The sequence below is a fragment of the Pongo abelii genome, chromosome 3, assembly GCF_028885655.2.
Source record: "Pongo abelii isolate AG06213 chromosome 3, NHGRI_mPonAbe1-v2.0_pri, whole genome shotgun sequence".
NCBI lineage: Eukaryota > Metazoa > Chordata > Mammalia > Primates > Hominidae > Pongo > Pongo abelii.
In genome coordinates, this window is record NC_071988.2 from 92,597,949 (window position 1) to 92,617,175 (window position 19,227).

At 36.1% G+C, this 19,227-nt stretch overlaps 1 protein-coding gene across 2 annotated transcripts in view; it reads left to right on the forward strand.

The window, feature by feature from the left end:
• Positions 1 to 19,227, forward strand: part of SLC4A4 (solute carrier family 4 member 4) — a 385,603-nt gene that overhangs the window by 259,793 nt on the left and 106,583 nt on the right. For both annotated transcript variants that reach the window (XM_024246262.3, XM_054554039.2), the window contains 4 exons: positions 6,927 to 7,014; positions 9,666 to 9,820; positions 10,467 to 10,580; positions 12,771 to 12,945. In XM_024246262.3, coding sequence (XP_024102030.2) covers positions 6,927 to 7,014; positions 9,666 to 9,820; positions 10,467 to 10,580; positions 12,771 to 12,945 — 532 coding nt within the window. The remainder of the gene's footprint in view (positions 1 to 6,926; positions 7,015 to 9,665; positions 9,821 to 10,466; positions 10,581 to 12,770; positions 12,946 to 19,227) is intronic.

Here is a 19,227-nt window from a genome sequence, read left to right on the forward strand (position 1 = left end):
GCTGCTCTCCTACCTGAGGTCTACAATGTGCTAATAGGGTTATCTCCTCCCACTCAGGCTGGAGAATCAATAGAATGAGGAAGTATTTAGTGCAAACACATTGGAGAGGTTTAACTTGAAATAATGACTTTTATACTATCAAATTTCTTGGCACTTATATAGTAATAATAATAGCAATTATAATAGTTCATTGGGCAGTGTACTAGGTTCTTCTTTTGGATTATTCTACTTAATCCTTACGATAATAGTTTAAGGGACAAACTATAGTTATCTGGTATTTACAGATGAAAAAAGGTCTAAGAGTTTAAGTAATTTGTCCAAGGTCATACAGTTAGTAAATGGTTCAGAGGTCATAGTTGCTTTCATTTACTCTGTTTTATCAGAAAATTGGTAGTAGGTTTATACACACATATATATATTAAAATCATCAAGCTGTATACTTAAATTTGCATACTTCACTATTAAATGTTGTGTTGCAAATTTTTATTTTAAAGTGATGTATATTAATGTTATTATAATCATGTACTCATTTCACTGCATAGTACCTGAGAAGTCATCCTCTTCATCCGCCTCTGAAACTGAGTTCCACAGAGTTAGGAAGCTTGACCTGGGAGTGCAATTAGTTGACTAGAAGTTAATGTTTCACTTAAATTTGTGCTGCAGACAGTTTAACGAAAACTTGTAGTCTTCAGGTTGACAGAAAATTATCATATGAATAGGACTTTTTTCGCGGGATTGGGGGCAGGGGAATTGTTTTCTGTGGGTTCCAGGGCAAGGACAGGTGAATTTCCTTTAGGTTTCCTCATGTGAGCAGGAAGGGCTATGAATCCTCCTCAGTGATAGATGGATCCTCCTCAGCTCAGATGGTCTGAGCATGATTAACCAACAGTGTAAAGAGGGTGAAGATTTCTTTAGAGCCTGGTTAGGAGGAAAATTAAGAGAAAATTTCCTCTAGGCTTCTCAATTCATAGATTGCAGGCCATTCTTCCTCATCATACACGTATTTTTTTAAACCCATTTTTATATTTCTTAGACACTTAAAATAGGAATGATACATAGGGCTGTTATTGGACAAATAGCAGTGGAAAAGAGATGATCACAGCTTATTCACTTAATAGGATTATGATGATTTGTGTTTTCTGTAACATAGCTTTTTGCTTGAAAACATTCCAGCAGAGCCTTGTGGTTCTATCTGTGCAGTCACCTGGCGAACAGCTGACTCAGATAATGGCTGAAGTCCAGCTCTGTGCCCCTATGGCTTTATTTATGTCTCTCTGGACTAACTTTACTAGGGGTTGAAAGAAAAAAACATGCCAAGAAGTGTTAAAGAAAATTGCTCTTGGCTTTTCATTTTTATTACCATTTTTCTTTAGAAGATACAAATAAAAAATATTTTAAAAGGCTTTTATTTAACAAAATATGCATTCATTGAGAGCAAATCATGACCATTTTTGTGTCCTGCTTATCATTTGTTTCTGTCTGGCTCACTGACTTTTTTCTTTTATGATGGATGGTAGGGCTAGTGTTGAGGTAAAATACAACATCACTTAAATTAGCAAAAGGAGCCAGGCAATTCAAGGCAACATAATTCAATAATATTATATAACTATTTCAGGGCAATAATCTGAACAATATATCCTTGCATGTTAACATTTTTCCAGGAAGTAGCTTCATCCATTTGCTGTCCTCTGAACTAGTACAAGCCATAATCACTGAGTAGGGAGTCTCATTAGCTTTTTGTGTGTAGGTAATGTGGGGCCATTTACAGTGGCTGCATCCTGTGAAATCCAATAAAGGAAATCCCACAAGGAATGTCGTAGGCATTGTGAAGGACTGCATCTACATTTCATGATGTGTTTTAATGTGCATGCTGCTCTAGTGTACTGAAAGGAAACCTGAAAAATCTGTGTTTGCGTGTATCTTTTTATGGTCATTTTTCTTTTCAAAGGTGGAGGAAAGTTATGCTGCCATTATTATAGTTATTTCTATTTCTAATAAACAGTATTACTACCATGCACCTTCTAGGAAATATGGCTCTAGCAGCTCCCATTTCTTGTGTAGAGTTCACCAATTTCACTATTTACTCTGTTACTTGCTTGATCTGTTTTAGCCTCCACTTAACAGCTGGATGACTATCAACCAGGTGAATGTCTATCTATGTAGGGGCCCCTCTTGCCATTCATGTGAAAGGAAACAAACCCTGTTCTTTGATCTTTGGTGACTGGATAAGATATGTTTATGATTTTCCTAGTATCTTACAGGCACTTTGCTTGCTGTCATCTTATGTCTATCCACAGAGGTCACTACTCTCTCTCTCTCTCTCTCTATATATATATATATATATGTGTATATATACACACATATACACACACATATATATACATATATACACATATATATATATACACATATATATATACACACATATATATAAAATTTTTTTTTTGGGGGGTGATAGAGTCTTGCTGTGTCACCCAGGCTGGAGTGCAGTGGCGTGATCTTGGCTCACTGCAACCCCCGCCTCCCTGGTTCAAGCAATTCTCCTGCCTCAACCTCCTGAGCAGCTGGGATAACAAGCACATGCCACCACACCCAGCTTATTTTTGTCTTTTTGTAGAGACGGGGTTTCACCGTGTTGGCCAGGCTGGTCTCAAACTCCTGACCTCAAGTAATCCACCCGCCTCGGCCTCTCAAAGTGCTGGGATTACAGGCATGAGCCACTGCACCCAGCCTCATTCATAGTTTTGAGCTATATAGGGGATGAATGTTCTTCTTATACCATTTTACAGTTGAGAGATGAAGGCAAAGGGAAGATTCAGCATCAGTGCTGGGAATAGAACTTTAAATAGATTTCTGAATCTGAGACAAGAGTTTTAGGGAGAGCCTAGGGAGATTCTAGAAAGGATTGTAATAAAATGTTTTAGGGTTCTCTTATAAAGAAGAATAAAAACTCTAGTTTGTGCTTTTCTAATCTTGATTTGCACATGTAAGGCAATTGGTTATTAAGTAAGCTCCAGACTGTTAAAAATTTAGAATGTTTACCCTCTTAGTAGCACTGTAAGATAATATATATGTGTTACAAATAATTATTTATCTGAAAGAAGTAGTTTGTGAGTAATTGTCAAAGCCATTAAAAAAACTTAGAGGGATTGGGATGGAGACCCTGCTAGTTCAATTTTGTCACATCCACTGGTTTAATTGCTAGCTGCTATTAATATTTACCACATGTAATGCAGTTGGTTATGGTGGGTTTGTGGTCCTCGTGAATCCATTATGGAAGCCACAGTTTAGCCACATTTTCCAAAACTGATAAAGATGAATAATGGGTTATTGAATTCACTGTTGTTTTGAGAGAAGGATATAAAGGATTGGTACATGCTGAGTTTATGCTAGAAATAGCTGTGATGTATCAGGAAAGAGGGGGGTGCATATCTTTTCCGAAAACATCAAGTGGTTTAGGAAGGCTAGCTCCTTTTCTCATATTATGCTCTGTTTCTGCCTATAATTATTTTGTGAATGTGAGTATAGGCCGTTGGTTCCGGACACAGATTATTTGGTTAATACTTCCTTTTGTTGTGGAGAATGCTGGAGGCATCTTCCGCAGGCGTAATTAACTATATGAAAAAGCTCAGAAAAGTAGAAAAGGGCCTCATGAAGATTATTCAGATAACTAGACGCTATTAAAAATTGTAACTCTGACTTATTTCTATTTATGAGTGAATAAAAATAACTTAGTAACATAAATTATTGTTTTTTTTTTTCCAAGCTGTCAAAGTAGGCTGTGCCCTTGCAGCCACACAAATGTGATGTTTACTCTAATTTGTTAATAAAGAAAAAAGCTTCTGGATAAAAATAATATCTGTCCATTGACAAAAAACAGCTTGGGTCATGAAAGGAGTTTTCAGTACATTATAAAAGCTGAGTTTGGCAGGATGTACTTCAATCATAAAAGTTGTAACAGCTTTCGCTTCTTTGAAGATTAAAGGAGAGAAAACATATTTCAGGCAGAGGGAACTTCAACTTGTTGGATTGTTTTGTGTTCGGTTTTCTCGGATTTCTCAACCCATTTCAATAATGCAGTCCAGATTAGAAGCTTCTTAAGGGTGTCCATTCCTCCAGATGACACTTTTGGCTTGAGATTATGTTTCCTGCTGCTTATGAATGCTTGGATTCTCTCTACTTATCATTTTAAGGAGGCAGATTTACTGAATTATTCCTGATTGGAGTAATGTGAAAATTTTAACTGGTATGTCCACCACGTTGGTTTGGTTGGCCCTTGATGTTATTCCATTAATGAAGAAATACCTTCTTTAAAAAATAAAAATTGCATTACCCAGGAAAGAGGAATACTACTTTTATATCTGTGTTACTGAACCAATATAATTCTCATATACTGCGTTTATTGCTATCGTGTAAACATCATTGATCTGCTGCTTCCTTTCATTCTTTGACTGGTTCTATTTAGCAGATAACAAAGAGTAAATATTTTATAGAAAATGTCTGTCCTTGTCTCATAGGATGTAACCTGGAGGCTCCATTACTCTGTCAGCTATTGGAATACCCATTGCTTGCCAAAGATTATGTTTGAGGACTATTAATGACTGAGAGTGTTTTCTCACTAACTAGACAATGTTTTGGCTTTGTTGCTATATAGTCAACCTGATAATTAACTCATGTGTCAGTTGATAAATACATTTCCATAGTATGTATTTGTAAGCTATAATCATGATGGAGGTGCTAGGGAGAGGTAGGAAGAGATACAGAGTGTTTGGAAAAGTTTTGGATGTTATGCATTACTGAAAAGTTAATATTTAGATACATGAAGATAATAAAAATGGAAGCAGAAGAAATCCATTATTTAAAAATGACTAAGGATCCAGGTGTTAGATATTTTCTCTTGTGGCACAGCATCTGCCCCTTTTCACCTAAACCCACACCCTTATTGAATTGAAACACGACCATTTGTAGTCAGGCAAAAGAAATTGAGAAATGTGACCAGTACTTATGTTTCTTAGTGGGATTAAAGCATTGTTTTGCTTTAATCATTAAATATTTTTTGTGTATGTTACACTCAAATCAGTGATCAGTCCCTTTAGAAAAATACATTTTACAGTCCTAAAGCAGCACTTTATAATACTATACGTAGTGGCATGTAATTAGGGGCCAGCTTCGAAGGGACAAAAGTTCTAGTGTCAATGAACTTCAGTGTTAAAAGAGCTGAAATTCAATTCAAATAATGACTTCCTTCATACTTGAACAGACTTTGGTGTCTGCTGATTGCTATCTACTATGGTAACACTTGAAAGTGAGTGTGCTGCTTCACTTCAGAACTGGTTTCTAAGCAAATAAGTGCTAAGTAGTTTTATGGTTATTCTGGTATAAAACCTGAGTATTCAAACTTTCAGATACCTTTTTACATTCTTAATTTCTGGGATTTTAGAATCCCTTTTGGGTTGAATTTTATGATAAAAAAGGTAATTATACATTCAAGGACATTTTGGAACAGACCCAAACATTTTTTAAAGTATTTGCTGTCAATCCTTTTTTATTTGAAGTGAGGTATATAAATAAGTAAGTTAAAAATAAAATTCTGCTAGGCAAAATGGCAAGCTGTTTCTGGTACCATAAAAATGTTACCTAAGTTCTCTTGTCCCTGGCTAAGCATCCAGAAGTGACCCAGAGTGACCTATGGAAGACCTATGGAAGTCATTTTTGGACTTCTGTTAAATCACAACCTTGGTGTATCAGTTGGGCAAGTAGTATTAGGCAGAAATATGTGGTGAAAAGAACAGGAGGTAAGAATGCCTATATATCTGCTCTTTGTCATTTACTAGGCACAGATCTTGGGCTCTTCTGTTAACCTCCATCAGCCTCACTTTCCTCACCATTAAATGGGAATAGGATACCTTCTTTATTGCAGAGGGTCATATGGAAATGTAAATAAAGTGATGAATGTGAAGTGCTTTGGAGGTCTTACAAGCTGGGCAGGCATATGATGTTATCATTTTTATTGTCCTCATTATCTCTCCGTTAGGTGATACATGATCAATATCAAGGTGGGATTTATCCCATGTCACCTTTTGTACATTTTTTTGTAAATTTTTTCTTACTCATTTACTTATCAGATTCCCTCATCCCCAGTGCCAACATGCCACAGGGCAAAGGCCCTGTGTGATAAGTGAGGGATTTTTTCCAACTTGGTTAGAGGTGAACCTAAGTGGGGTTAAGTTTGTTATTGTATGTTTCAGGTCTGTTTGCTATGGAGCAATATTTTGTGCATTATGAAGAAAAAATGTTGGTAAATGACAAGAGGACACCCACAAAAGAATTTTGACTGTCTGTGAATGATGCTTTATTTTGAATTTCTCTCATATTTCTCTTTCCTTACTTTGGCTGTCACCATGTGGCTTACTTGTAGAGGACTTGGTTTTTGCTGATTCCCAGTCACTTCTGAGTAGACATATTTCTTAAAAGTGTGGAGACGATCATCTGTCACTGCCCATATTGGGTAAGGAAAAGTCAGAGAAATGTGAAGATGCACTAACTCTTTCTAGTTATTGTGCTTTATGGGTTTGCTCCAAAGATTCTGAAAATCAGTAGATATGGAGAGAGAAAAAGATTTTAAAATAGAAAGATTGAATGACTCATATTAAGTGCTTGAAGTGCACCTTTCCTGCTCAGTGAAGAAGCTTCTCAGGTTTCTGTGCGAAATTCTTATTTGCCTCCAAATAAACTGAACAATGAACTGTGTTTTGCAGTAGTGCGAAAGAGTATATTCTGTACTACCAATAATATATTACCTTTGTTTTAAAGGTGAATTCTAGACCTAACCTTTTTATGAACTAAGTTAAACATTTCTCAGTTTTATGTGTGTTGAGTTTGATGAAATGTGTGTTATAGCCTTTGCTTCTTTCCTTTTCCATTAGGTTCTTGTTCATTCTCTTAGGTCCTAAGGGGAAAGCCAAGTCCTACCATGAGATTGGCAGAGCCATTGCCACCCTGATGTCTGATGAGGTAGGAAATCAGGAAGATGGAGTTCTGTGAATGTCCTACTTGTGTTGTTGTCATACTGTGAATTGGCTGTCACAATTTATTCAATTAGAATTATGTGGTTACTAGACTTCCTTATAACATGAGGTACAGTCATTTGAGACAAATGAGCTGAATCCTATATGGTTTTCAAAAAGTAAGGCATGCATTTTGGTTTTCTATGGGATTCTAAACTCTGTTGGAATAAAACATATTTTCCTTTCTTTTACCAAACATTTTCATTTCTTAAAACTGATATATGTCAAATATTCTTTAAAAAGTTCAAAGTCAGCTGGGCACGGTGGCTCACGCCTGTAATCCCGGCACTTTGGGAGGTCGAGGTGGGCGGATCACCTGAGGTCAGGAGTTCGAGACCAGCCTGGCCAACATGGTGAAAACCCATTTCTACTAAAAATAAAAAAATTAGCCAGGCATGGTGGTGCATGCCTGTAATCCCAGCTACTCAGAAGGCTGAGGCAGGAGAATCATTAGAACCTGAGTTGCAGAGGTTGCAGTGAGCTGAGATCGCGCCACTGCACTCCAGCCTGGGCAACAGAGTGAGATTCCATCTCAAAAAAAAAAAAAAAAATTGAAGGTCATTGTATTAACTTAAACTTTATCTCTTGAAGTTTTAATATACGAATTCTGGGAATTCAAATGTCTATATACTATATTATTTCAGAAATGATGGGTTCTATAAAATAATGTCTAATAAAATGGATAATGCGTTTTTTCTTAGGTATCAGAAAGTACGTTTTATGGTTTTCTTATTTTGTGGGAAGGAATGATACACATCTAAAAATGCATTAGCAACCATTATGGCAGAGTATCTCTACAGGTTGGAATTATGACCCCATTTATTTTCATAACAGTCTGGATGTTGTTACATGCATTTTAGATATGATAAAACTCTGAACTATTCCCATAGGAGGAGAAATACTGTTAGAATAGAGGATCATTAGTTTCTGCTCCTGGGTCTTTCTGGCTTACTATTTCCCCAAATGTATTGCTTTTGCTTCATTGCTTGATTTGTCGGTTTTTCTGTGTTAAGTGGAGAAAGGGGTACCTTTCTCCTTAGTTATAGATGTTCCATGTGGTGATTACTCAGGTAGCTATTTTATTCTGTGACTGAAAGCTTTATGGCTATGCTCCTTTTTCCCCTCAAGGGAACATTTATTTTATTCATCTCAGTGGATTCATTTTATTTTTTGCATTTTTGTAATTTAGCCCTGTTTTAAAAAATACTTTTTCCAAAGATGTATCAATTAAGAATACTTTAACAAGTGAGATTTAGAGTGGCTTAAACAATTTGGGATTTATTTGGAAGTTTGGAGGTAGATAGTTGCTGGGGTTATTTTAACATAACGGCTTAATGATAAATCAAGAGCTAAGGCTCTTGCTAAATTTATGATCTTAAAATAGCATGTTTTTTTTTTCCTGTCAGTATGGTAAAATGACATTGCCTACCATCAGCTCCAGTCATCTTATCTGTATTTATTCAAAGCAGGAAGAATGGTGTGGTAACGCTAGCTGTATCTCCCTTTTTAAACAGGTATTCTAGAGCTTTCCCAGACAGGCTTTTTCTTATTATATCTAATTAGTTGGAATTGTTCATCTTTATCTGCACAGTTGGCTGGGAAAGTGAATCTGTGACTTTCCAGCCTCTATCATGGGAAATGGCAAGAGAAAATAAGGTTGAGGATGGCTATATCAGCCACAGATTATGTGCTGGCATTTTGTGTCACCCTCCCCTCAACCCCACAACCCCCAGACTATTAAATGTTACTTAATTGATAGCTTTTAAAAATTCTTTTCCTGGAGAAGTGGTTTAGTCGCAATCTTTAAGAATAGGTAAGGGTATTGAACAGGGACCATCTTCTCTTCTGAAGACTAAAGAATTTGATTTATGAAGTATGAAAGACTTAGGTTATATGTAAAGAAATTTCAGATCATCAGCTCTGTTAGAAAAATAGAATGATTGACAGAAAGGATTGTGTACATTTTGGAACCTCTTTCTTTGGAGATCTATATAAAAGATATGAAGCACTTGCTGCATTAGATGGTTTAGTTGTTGCCTTGCTAAAAGATAGACAGATGATCGACTATTTAAGGCCTTTTGGTTAATGTGCTGCCAATATAACCCAGACTTTTCTTTTTTAAGTATCTCACATTGTATGTTTGAGAACTCAGTGTTTGGGTCTTAACCTGATCTTAACACTCAGCTTGAACTTTTCCTTCTTGAGTTATCAGCAATTTTTATCCCAGTAGTTTTTATTTCAGGGAATGACTCTTCAGTATATTTCTCCAAACCATTTTAATCTGGCTTCCATAGCAACTGTATCAGTAGTGGTACATACCAGTGGGAGCTGAAAGGCAATGTTGTTTTATATTATTGGTAGGAAAAAAAGACACATAAAAACATAGCTGTTTCTTCAGGCCTCTGCCTCTATTCTTTGAAATCATAATCTGAATGCCTATATTTTGGGGGAGCAGGCTGAATAATAGGGACTATCAGAGCATGGCTGGATTAATATTAATTGCACAGTTGTTATGGGCTGCATTCTTCAGGCTTGATATGGTGTGAAGCATGTACAGAGTTCTCTTTTCGGATGAGCACATCTTTTATTATTCTTTAGGTGTTCCATGACATTGCTTATAAAGCAAAAGACAGGCACGACCTGATTGCTGGTATTGATGAGTTCCTAGATGAAGTCATTGTCCTTCCACCTGGGGAATGGGATCCAGCAATTAGGATAGAGCCTCCTAAGAGTCTTCCATCCTCTGACAAAAGGTAAATCATATGCAGCTGATAATTTTCAGTTGCTGAGATGACCCTGAGAAGGAGGTTGTGTTAAAAAAAAAAAAAGTGAAGTCAATCTATTGTTCTAATATTTTCAGGTTCCTGTTTAACTTGATTTATTTTCTCAAATTGATCACTTATGTGCCTTGGTTTCATGTTTCCTTGGCATTGTAAAATAAATGTTATGTGGTATGATGTTCTTCAGTTATTATAAATTGGAGATCTCAGATTACTACATGGGAATGTATCACAGACATGCTTTGGGGATGTTTTGGGGACGCCCTGTATATCTGGAAACATAAATTTACTGAAGATGAGTCCTTGTAGATGTACATGGTTAAGAAATTGGGTAAAATAGTTGAAGAGAAACAATTTTCTAGAAATCTATTTTTTCCCAGTTGAAACAGTTTCCCTCTTTTAAGACATACAGTTCATTCAACTTTCCTATTCATCCAGTCATTTGTATTGGTTCTAAATGTAACACTTAAAGAATTGTCTGTTAGATAGCAGAAAGAAATAACAATCTTTCACCTTAAGGGTTTTCATTCCATCTCTCCGTTAGCCAGAGCATGATACAGCTAAGAAGCGAATGAAGAAAATAAACTAATATACTCTTGGGCTCTGTTGTCTTGCTTAGAAAGAATATGTACTCAGGTGGAGAGAATGTTCAGATGAATGGGGATACGCCCCATGATGGAGGTCACGGAGGAGGAGGACATGGGGATTGTGAAGAATTGCAGCGAACTGGACGGTAACTGACAGTTTCCTTTGCCATTCATGATGAGGTTCTCCTTAAATGTAAATTTCCCTTCATCTATCAACATATTATTCGCTAGTTTGTTCATCTGTTCAGCCAACAGATATTTACGGTATACCTATTTGTCACAGGCACTGGGAATATAGCAGTGAATTAAATGATACTGTATTCCCATAAGGATCTTATATTGTAGTGACAAGACATAAACAGTAAGTGAATAAGTAAATGTGGTGATGGTTTTATGAGGAAAATTAAGGCAGAAGTAGGGACTTTGAGGATGGGAGTATTGTATTCCAATTTTAGATAAGAGTGGTCAGAGAAGGCCTTACAGAGAATAGCAACATTTGAAGAAAGTGCTACAGGAGGTGGGAGACAGACCATGTAGGTGTGGTGGGTGTGTGGGGGTGGGCTGCAACAGAGTGTCTGGTGTGTGGCAGGGCTGGCACCAAAGCCAGCGAGACTAGAGGGGAATGACTGAGGGCGTGTTAGGGTCAGAGAGATGGCAGAGGACTGACAGATGTACCAGCCTTCACCTCTTGGCTTTCATAATTCCATTTCTCGCCTGTATGTGTATTTAAAAGTGAGTAACATGATATAGGAATGAGTTCTCACTGTTCTGCCTCCTTAGCCTGCAATTGGGAATTCAGGTTTCCTAAATTGTTTCAGCTAATTTCTTTCCATGATAACTCTTCCCTCCCTACCATTAGATTCTTCCTTTTATTGGGTGTTAAGTAAAATTTTAAGTGGGATATTTATTTTATGAAGATATGGCTTTTTAAAAGCACTGCAGGGTTTTTGAACATGAAAAGGTATGTCATTATAATATGCAATTGAATCTGAATGAAGTGAAGTTATTTCATTCTCCTGATGACCCACTTGGATTTCTCTCCCAAATTAACAGGATATTATTCCTCTCTCCTTTACTCTCAAAGGATAGAGAACATAAAATCTTCTCTCCTCTCCTCCCCTAACCTTTTTTTGAATAGTTTTTTGTAAATTATTTCCATTAGGAATATCCTTTTCTTTTTTTACAGACATGAGCTCTGGGATTTAATTTTTAATTTAATCAGAATATATTTCATTCTTTTATATTTCACCTTTGCTAAACTAATTGAGTGTCTGTAGTATGCCTGGTACCATGCACAGCCCCGTGAATACTAAGAAAACTGAAGCAGGGCACTGAGTGCGGCTAAGGTCCAGTAGGTGTGCAGACAGATAGATGGACAATCCTAATAAAATGTAATAGCCAAGAGTGGAAATATGAACTGTAAGTGCAACGTCAAGACTTCGGAGAGCTGTTGAGCTTCAGAATAGGACATTCTAGGCAGAAGCCCTGGGGAAGACTGAGGTTTGAGTCTTGGTTGGGAGGGTGAGTAGAGTGATGTGCAAGTCACTCAACTGACCTGCTGACACTTGTCATGGGGCTCAGCTGCATTTCCTCCCATCACACACCTCCATGGCTTCCTCCCTTAGTTCCTTCAGGTCCTTACCCTAAAGTCATCTTCTTGGAGACCTTTTCTGGCCACTCTATCTAAAATTTCAACCACCTTTTCTCCAGTACTACATAATGCTCTTTCCCATTTAATTTTTCTCTTGATTTTTATCACTATGTGTTGCATTTATTCATTTATTGTCTGCCTCCTTTTGGTCCCCAGAGTAAACTCCATGAAAGCAGAGGTTTTTTGACGCATGTTGTTCACTATTGTGTCCTCAGCACTCAGAAGAGTGCCAGAATGTGGGCATATCGCAGGTGCTCAGTAGCATTTATTGAGGATGAAAGAATGAATGATGAATAAATGAGTGAGTGAATGAGTGAATGAATGAGGGTGGAAAGGGTACTATGGCAAGATGATGAAGGGCCTTCATATGATCTGCTCGCATATTTGGACGTTTTTCTCTAGGCAATGAAAAATTTTAATGTATTTACACAGTTCACTCTTTTCTAAAGACCAACTGGCTGGTCTTTAGGAAATGTGACACCTAATTTGGTGACCCAAAAAGAAAGAGATAGAAGAAAATTTATTCCATTATAGTTTTCTGGTTTCATCATAAGTAGTTAAGTAGTATCTTGTCACTGATTCAAGCATTTTAAATATGTTGTGTTTGATTTAATGAGTTACCTCTTGATTAATTTGATGGTAATTTACTTTACATTTAGTGGATGTTTGCATTCTCTCTGCCCAGGTTCTGTGGTGGACTAATTAAAGACATAAAGAGGAAAGTGCCATTTTTTGCCAGTGATTTTTATGATGCTTTAAATATTCAAGCTCTTTCGGCAATTCTCTTCATTTATCTGGCAACTGTAACTAATGCTATCACTTTTGGAGGACTGCTTGGGGATGCCACTGACAACATGCAGGTGGGTATGGTTTTGAGGAGGACACAAATAGTACAGCCCAGATTGCCTTCCTCACCCCTACAGCTCATTTAGAAGCAGATGGCCTTTCAGTTACTCAGCGTGATTTTCTTTCTTTTGCTGGATGCTGCATTTTACTTTGCTTCTGGCCTGCTGCTGTATTTCCAGCATTTTAGTAATTATAAAAATAGCTCGATGAAATCTGGCTTGAGTCACAAGTAGGGAAAGGAAGGGAAGGAAATGAGGATATACAATTCTATTTGGGCAAAAGCATATCAGCTGCTTTAATTTTGTACAGTGCACAAGGTTTAGATCTTCTACTACTTTGACTATATGGAACATATTCTGTTAAACTTGATGATTACACTTTCTTCGGGAATGTATGATTAGCTTAATTTTACACGTGAGCAAATAGCATCAAACTGTTGAGTGATTTGCTCAAAGTTGGGTTTGCATGTTTACCAGTATAATTTGGTTTTAATGAATACAAGCTAACAGTTATATCTCCTGTAGGTGGACCTGATTCTCATTAAGCTGTAACAACTCTGGCTTGACTTATTTTATATGATTAGTTGTAACCACAATTAGTTGGTTACTTCTCAGATAGCATTACCTTCCTTTTGCAACAATAATAGCTAAAGTTTTGGTGATAGAAAAGATGTGTTTGATTCCCTCCACCAACCAGAAAAATATGTCCAAAACTACTTTTAGTTGATCCAATCATTTGAAAAAAAGCTATTGTGCTAGGTGATGAATATGAGTAGTGAATGAAGTTATATTCCTATGAAAAGGACCAGATTGAAGCCCTTTTCACACTTTTCCTTCCACTTTACTATATATTATTGTATAACCTATGTGGTATTCATAAGTGATGCCAGCCAGCTTATTTTTTTTTAAATGCAGCTGATTCCATAGGATTGCTTTTTTTCTACTTTGGTTTTCTTTCCTGGGCACATGCATATTTTAGATTTTTGTCTAAATACAAAAATACTATGGAGATTATAACATCTATGTTGACCTAAGTAAAAAGGGAGAAATTATACAATTGTATTTTAGTTTGTCAAGTGCAGTTTTATCTTTTAGTTCTTATCTAGTACTGCATAGCATGTTACCCCAAAACTTAGAGACTTTAAACAGCCATTTTATTACTCTCTTTCATAGTTTAGATGGTGAGTTGGCTCAGCTGAGTGGTTCTCTCTTTGGTCCCTCATACACTTGCAGTCAGACGGCAGCAGAGGTTGAGGTCACGCAGCAGCTTCTTTACTCATGTGTTGGTGCCTAAGCTAGGATGTTCAGAATATTTGGGGTCTGGATACTCTCCGCACGACTTCTCCACATAGCTAACTTGGGCTTTCTCACAGTGGGGGGGGGACTGTGATGACGTCTAATTGCTCATGCTCCATAAGAAAGAGGCAGTTGCCACTCAGCTTTGCTTTTTCCCACATAAATGTGTACCCAGTATTGCTTCATTTTCTGATCTTCAAAGAGAGGCTGAAAATTCTGATTCTTAGTGAAACCAGTGATTTTTAAATATTGGCAACTGATTAACATTTTAGAAAATAACATCATGCTGGTCAAAGAACACATATCTCTGTGTTACCAGTGAGAGATCTGCAGCATGGGTTATAAGAACCAACTCTAATAGCGCATAGAGATGAAATAGACAGAGCGTGCTTTTCTCCCTTTCCCTTATTTGTAAGACAAAAATGAATACATTAAATTGTAGTAGTGATGTCAGTAATAGAATTTTTATAAAATTTGATCTGTATCCAAGTTGGGCAGCTATTCTTCATCTAAATGACAGCATAAGGATAACTAAAACAGATCGTTCAAGAAAGAAAATGGAGAAGATGGCACTGGGGAAACACCCTACGGCCAGCTTGAAGAAGTTAATACAGGCAACCACATGTTAAGAAAATAGAAGAAAGCTGTGATTTTGAGAGGGCGGTAAGAACAAAACTGTCTTCCGTCTGTCAGAATGTATAGAGACTTTCTTGTGTTGTGCAGATAATTTTTAAACATTTTTTGATGGACATTCTCATTGAGATGGGGACATTGCAATATTGCCTATGTGTATTAGTTTATTGCCTTTTTTGAATTGAATTGTAATTCTTTGCAACCTCATAAGACTTGGCTTTACAATGTTGCAATGTGGCTCTACAATGTTACAATGTGAACAGAAGAAGTCTGTTTACATCTGTTTTGATCCCTCCTAGATGGATGAACTTCTATATGAGTAGGTTTTGGGAAAGTAGAGCACTCTATTATGTAACATACATAGTTAATTGGTATTTTTCTCCTCTGTGATATATGACCTGGGAAAGGCCTTGCTGGTGGAATTAGCTATTTTCTGTGTTCTAAAGATTTCAGGAGAAAAGTAAATACTTTCAGTGCTTCAGGATGTTAAGTAGTCCACTAAAATAACCATTTGCTGGATGTGACTCCTAGGAGTTGACTTTCAAATTTATGGGGAAAGTTTCCAGATGTAATTTGATTATTTCATTAATAGATTTTGTAACCTCCATTGATAATTTCACTGAAACTGTGGATGGATTGTTTGAAAATACTGAAGAACATATTTTTCACTCTCTTCTGAAGCTTTTTTCCATTAAGAAACATACTGGCAATGTCTTTCTCCTAGACTACAATTTGATACATCTAGAAATCACAATAAGTGGCAAAAACACTGAAAAAGAGGGATAGAAAATTAATGACTATTAATTTAAATTTGTTGAACCAAAACTTAACAAATATTAATAGTTTTATATATTTTAAGGACTAGGGAGTAAGGTGATTTAATGTGGAATTTAAGGTGGAAGATAATCTCTTGATTGAAAGGATATGTACTTTACCGCACAAAATTTTTGATTTTCTGGCAGGAGAAGTCTTCTTGACCTGGGACCAGGATAAGAAAATATTTTATAAATTTGGTGCTAAGGCCCAGGTCATTTTACAGGTATATGGCAGAAGTTGATTCATTCCTTGCAAATATTTATGGAGTGTCTACTATGTGTTTGACACTGTTTCAAGTGCTGGAGATAAAGATAGATGATCAAAATAGACAGGAATTCCAATTTTAAATCCCAGTTATAGTGTAGGGTGTTGATGAAAACAGTCTTTTTCATTTACCCCCAGGAGATACCAGTAGTGGGGTGTAGTGGGCTTATTTAGGGGATGAAGTCCTGTGGCTTCACTTGCTTTTCTAAACAGCAGACCAAGACTAAGCAGAAAAGCATTGGCAGAGCCTGAAATAATCTGCAGTTATGTCACATGCCTTCATAAATGTGGCAGTGGGTTATTCACAAAAGCACAGGCACTCAAATGAGTCAACTGAGAACAGTGTCCTTGCTTTTAAAGGCAGACAGCTCAGAGATGGTTCACATAGGGCCTTTATTGTCAGGCTACAAATAGACATGGGTGCTGGGTAGAAACGTGTTGTGAAAACACAGATGAGTCACTGCATGGCTGTTGTCTAAGCAAACTCTTCTGCCAGCTTCTGTTCAGAAGGTCTTGCCTGTTTGAAGCATTTATCTTAGAGCATATATATACACATATATAATTAGAAGCAGATTATTTTGGGAGCTATGTAGATTATTTCCCATGAAATTATGTTCAAAATAGAACAGTTGAGGCTACAGTGACTCTAAGTACAATCATACAGTTATAATGCTGACATAGATGATTGCATGAATTCACTAGCTTGGCGTACACATTTTGCCCATTAGGCTGCTCTGAGAGAACTCTGGGACTTACAGAATGGGTATTCACAAATTTCTTGTTAAATGTCAGCAGTAAACTTTAGCTAGGTTTTCTTTGAGTAACTGAACCACTCAGCCAAGAGTTGACATTACATTCATCTGAGATGCAAACCTGGCTTGTGACTGTTTCCTTTTTTTATAGTACAGCAATGGAGGGCTAGAACATAAGCTTTCTGAAGTCCGAGAATTATGCGACACTCTTATTTTCCTTTTCTTATAGTAAGTCCCACATTAATGCTCTGGTCTCCTTGCCATATTGTCAGGTAAACAAAGGCTTTTCAGCCTTACCATCCTAAAAAACGTGTCCCCTTTATAAATAAACTCTCTGTAACCATGCGTGCCAACTCACTGCATTATTGCAGTCATTCCTCGATATCAGCAGAGGATTGATTCCAGGACCCCCTTTCCTCCCATGGATACCAAAATTCATCGACGTGCAAATCTCTTTTAGAAAATGGGGTACTATTTGTATAGTACCTTTGCACATCCATATACTTTAAATTATCTCTAGGTTACTTATAATGCCTAATACAATGCAAATACTATGAAATACGTTATACTATATTTTAAATTTTGTGTTAGCATTTATTGTTATATTGTTATGTTTTATTTTTATTTTTTCCTATTTTTGATCTGCAGTCGGTTGAATCCACTGATGTGGAACCCATTCATATGGATGGGCCAATTCCTTTATATTCTTGGTTGCCAAACAAGTATACTGCTCAATTCATTTAGCTACTTCTAATTAAATTGTTAAATGTCAGCATATAAATATACTTCAGTAGAATTTATTACTACTATTGGTTTTTCATTCAGAGTACTGTCTGAATGGAACCTGTGCAAATTAAATCAACAAATATTTATGGATTACTTAGTCTATGGACAAGATACTTATATAAGGAATAATTTTTGATACCTTGTGACAAGTCTTATATTATTTAAAAAATTGTTCCTTTTAGTGTTATGAAATACAGAAAAGTATTTTAATTCAAATCTACATTGTTGATTGTGAATGAATAAGCACAGTCTAGAGTGAAGACTGAGTGAAGAAAGTAATTTTATTTTTTTTCCAGGAGTAAATATAATCCTATTTTCACAAACCTTTTAGCAAAAGAATACAGTAAGATTTTTAGATTCTGTGAATTTTGTGATATTTATGGAGCTTAACAGAGCACATTTTAAGGGAACTTGTCTCATAATAAGGAACATTTATAGTTGCCATCTCCAAATTTGAGACTTTATTTTAACATAAAGCTGTGCTGAGAATATTTAATCAATCTGCTTAAGTTGGAACTATATCATTTCTTATTCACATGTGATGTTCCTTGATAAGATAGACAAATCTTTACAAAGCCTATTATGTGTAATTTATAACAGCAAGATTAAAGCAAATTGGTAATTGCTTTACTATATTGAGAATTGTACAAGAATTTCAATTTAGCTGAGTGTTGTACTTTGGCACCAAAATGCATTTCCTCCTTGAAGTGAAAATATAAGGTGACATTAATCTACACTATCAACATATTCCAGTTTCAAAGTTAGGTAGAGATTATCTGTTGGAATGACACAATTTTGGTAGGTAAAAATAAATAGACATATTTAGTGACAAAATAAGGATTCTGCATTACCTGGTTGCCTTTAAAACTTATTAGCTATTTCTTCTTTAAAGAAACTTTAAATAATGTGCTTTGCTTCATGGGCAAGTTGTGAATTAAATCCTGTTTGGTTGAGGTTAAGTAATGTGTATTTGGTGGGTTTTTTGATTTGAAAGACCTTTGTCATCCTATTTTCTTGATGATCAGAAAATGATAGTGATTTAGGCAGGGATGTGGGGAGTCTGAACTGATGCTAAATTCTAATTCTTATTTTGTGTTTGACTTGCAACTGTTTTGAGAATGAGATATAATTATGTATTGTAGAAAATTCCAAAAATCCAAAAAAATTATGTGGAAGGTAATTTTGCCCTTAAACCCATCAACCAGAATTAATCATTATTAACATTGTCATGAACATTTTCCCATACATCTTAAAATTCATGTGTATACAGATAGATTGACATATAGGATACTGTTACATAACTTTAGTATTTCATGGATGTCTTTCCACTTCAGTATGAATATTTAACATCATTTTTAATGACCACATATATTTATACACATGATGCATGTGCTATTACTATAACAGAGCCCCTCTTAGTGGACTTTTAGTTTTTCCCAGTTTTTTATAAACAAAAAAATGTAGGTGATTAACTACATGTTTATTATTTGTGATTACCTTCCTAGGGCAAATTTCTAGCAGAATGATTGCAGGATGTGCTCATTTTATTTTTTGATATTTGTTTCAAATACACTACACAAGGCTATACCAGTTCATATGTCTACCAATAATGGACAAGGATGTCCACTTGCTTATACCCTTGTGAAAACAGAATTTTGTCCCATATTCTCATTTTTGTCATTCTGTGGGTTGAAAAATAATGGTTCATTTTTGTTTAATTCTAATTTCTTTGATTACTTAGTGAGGGTGA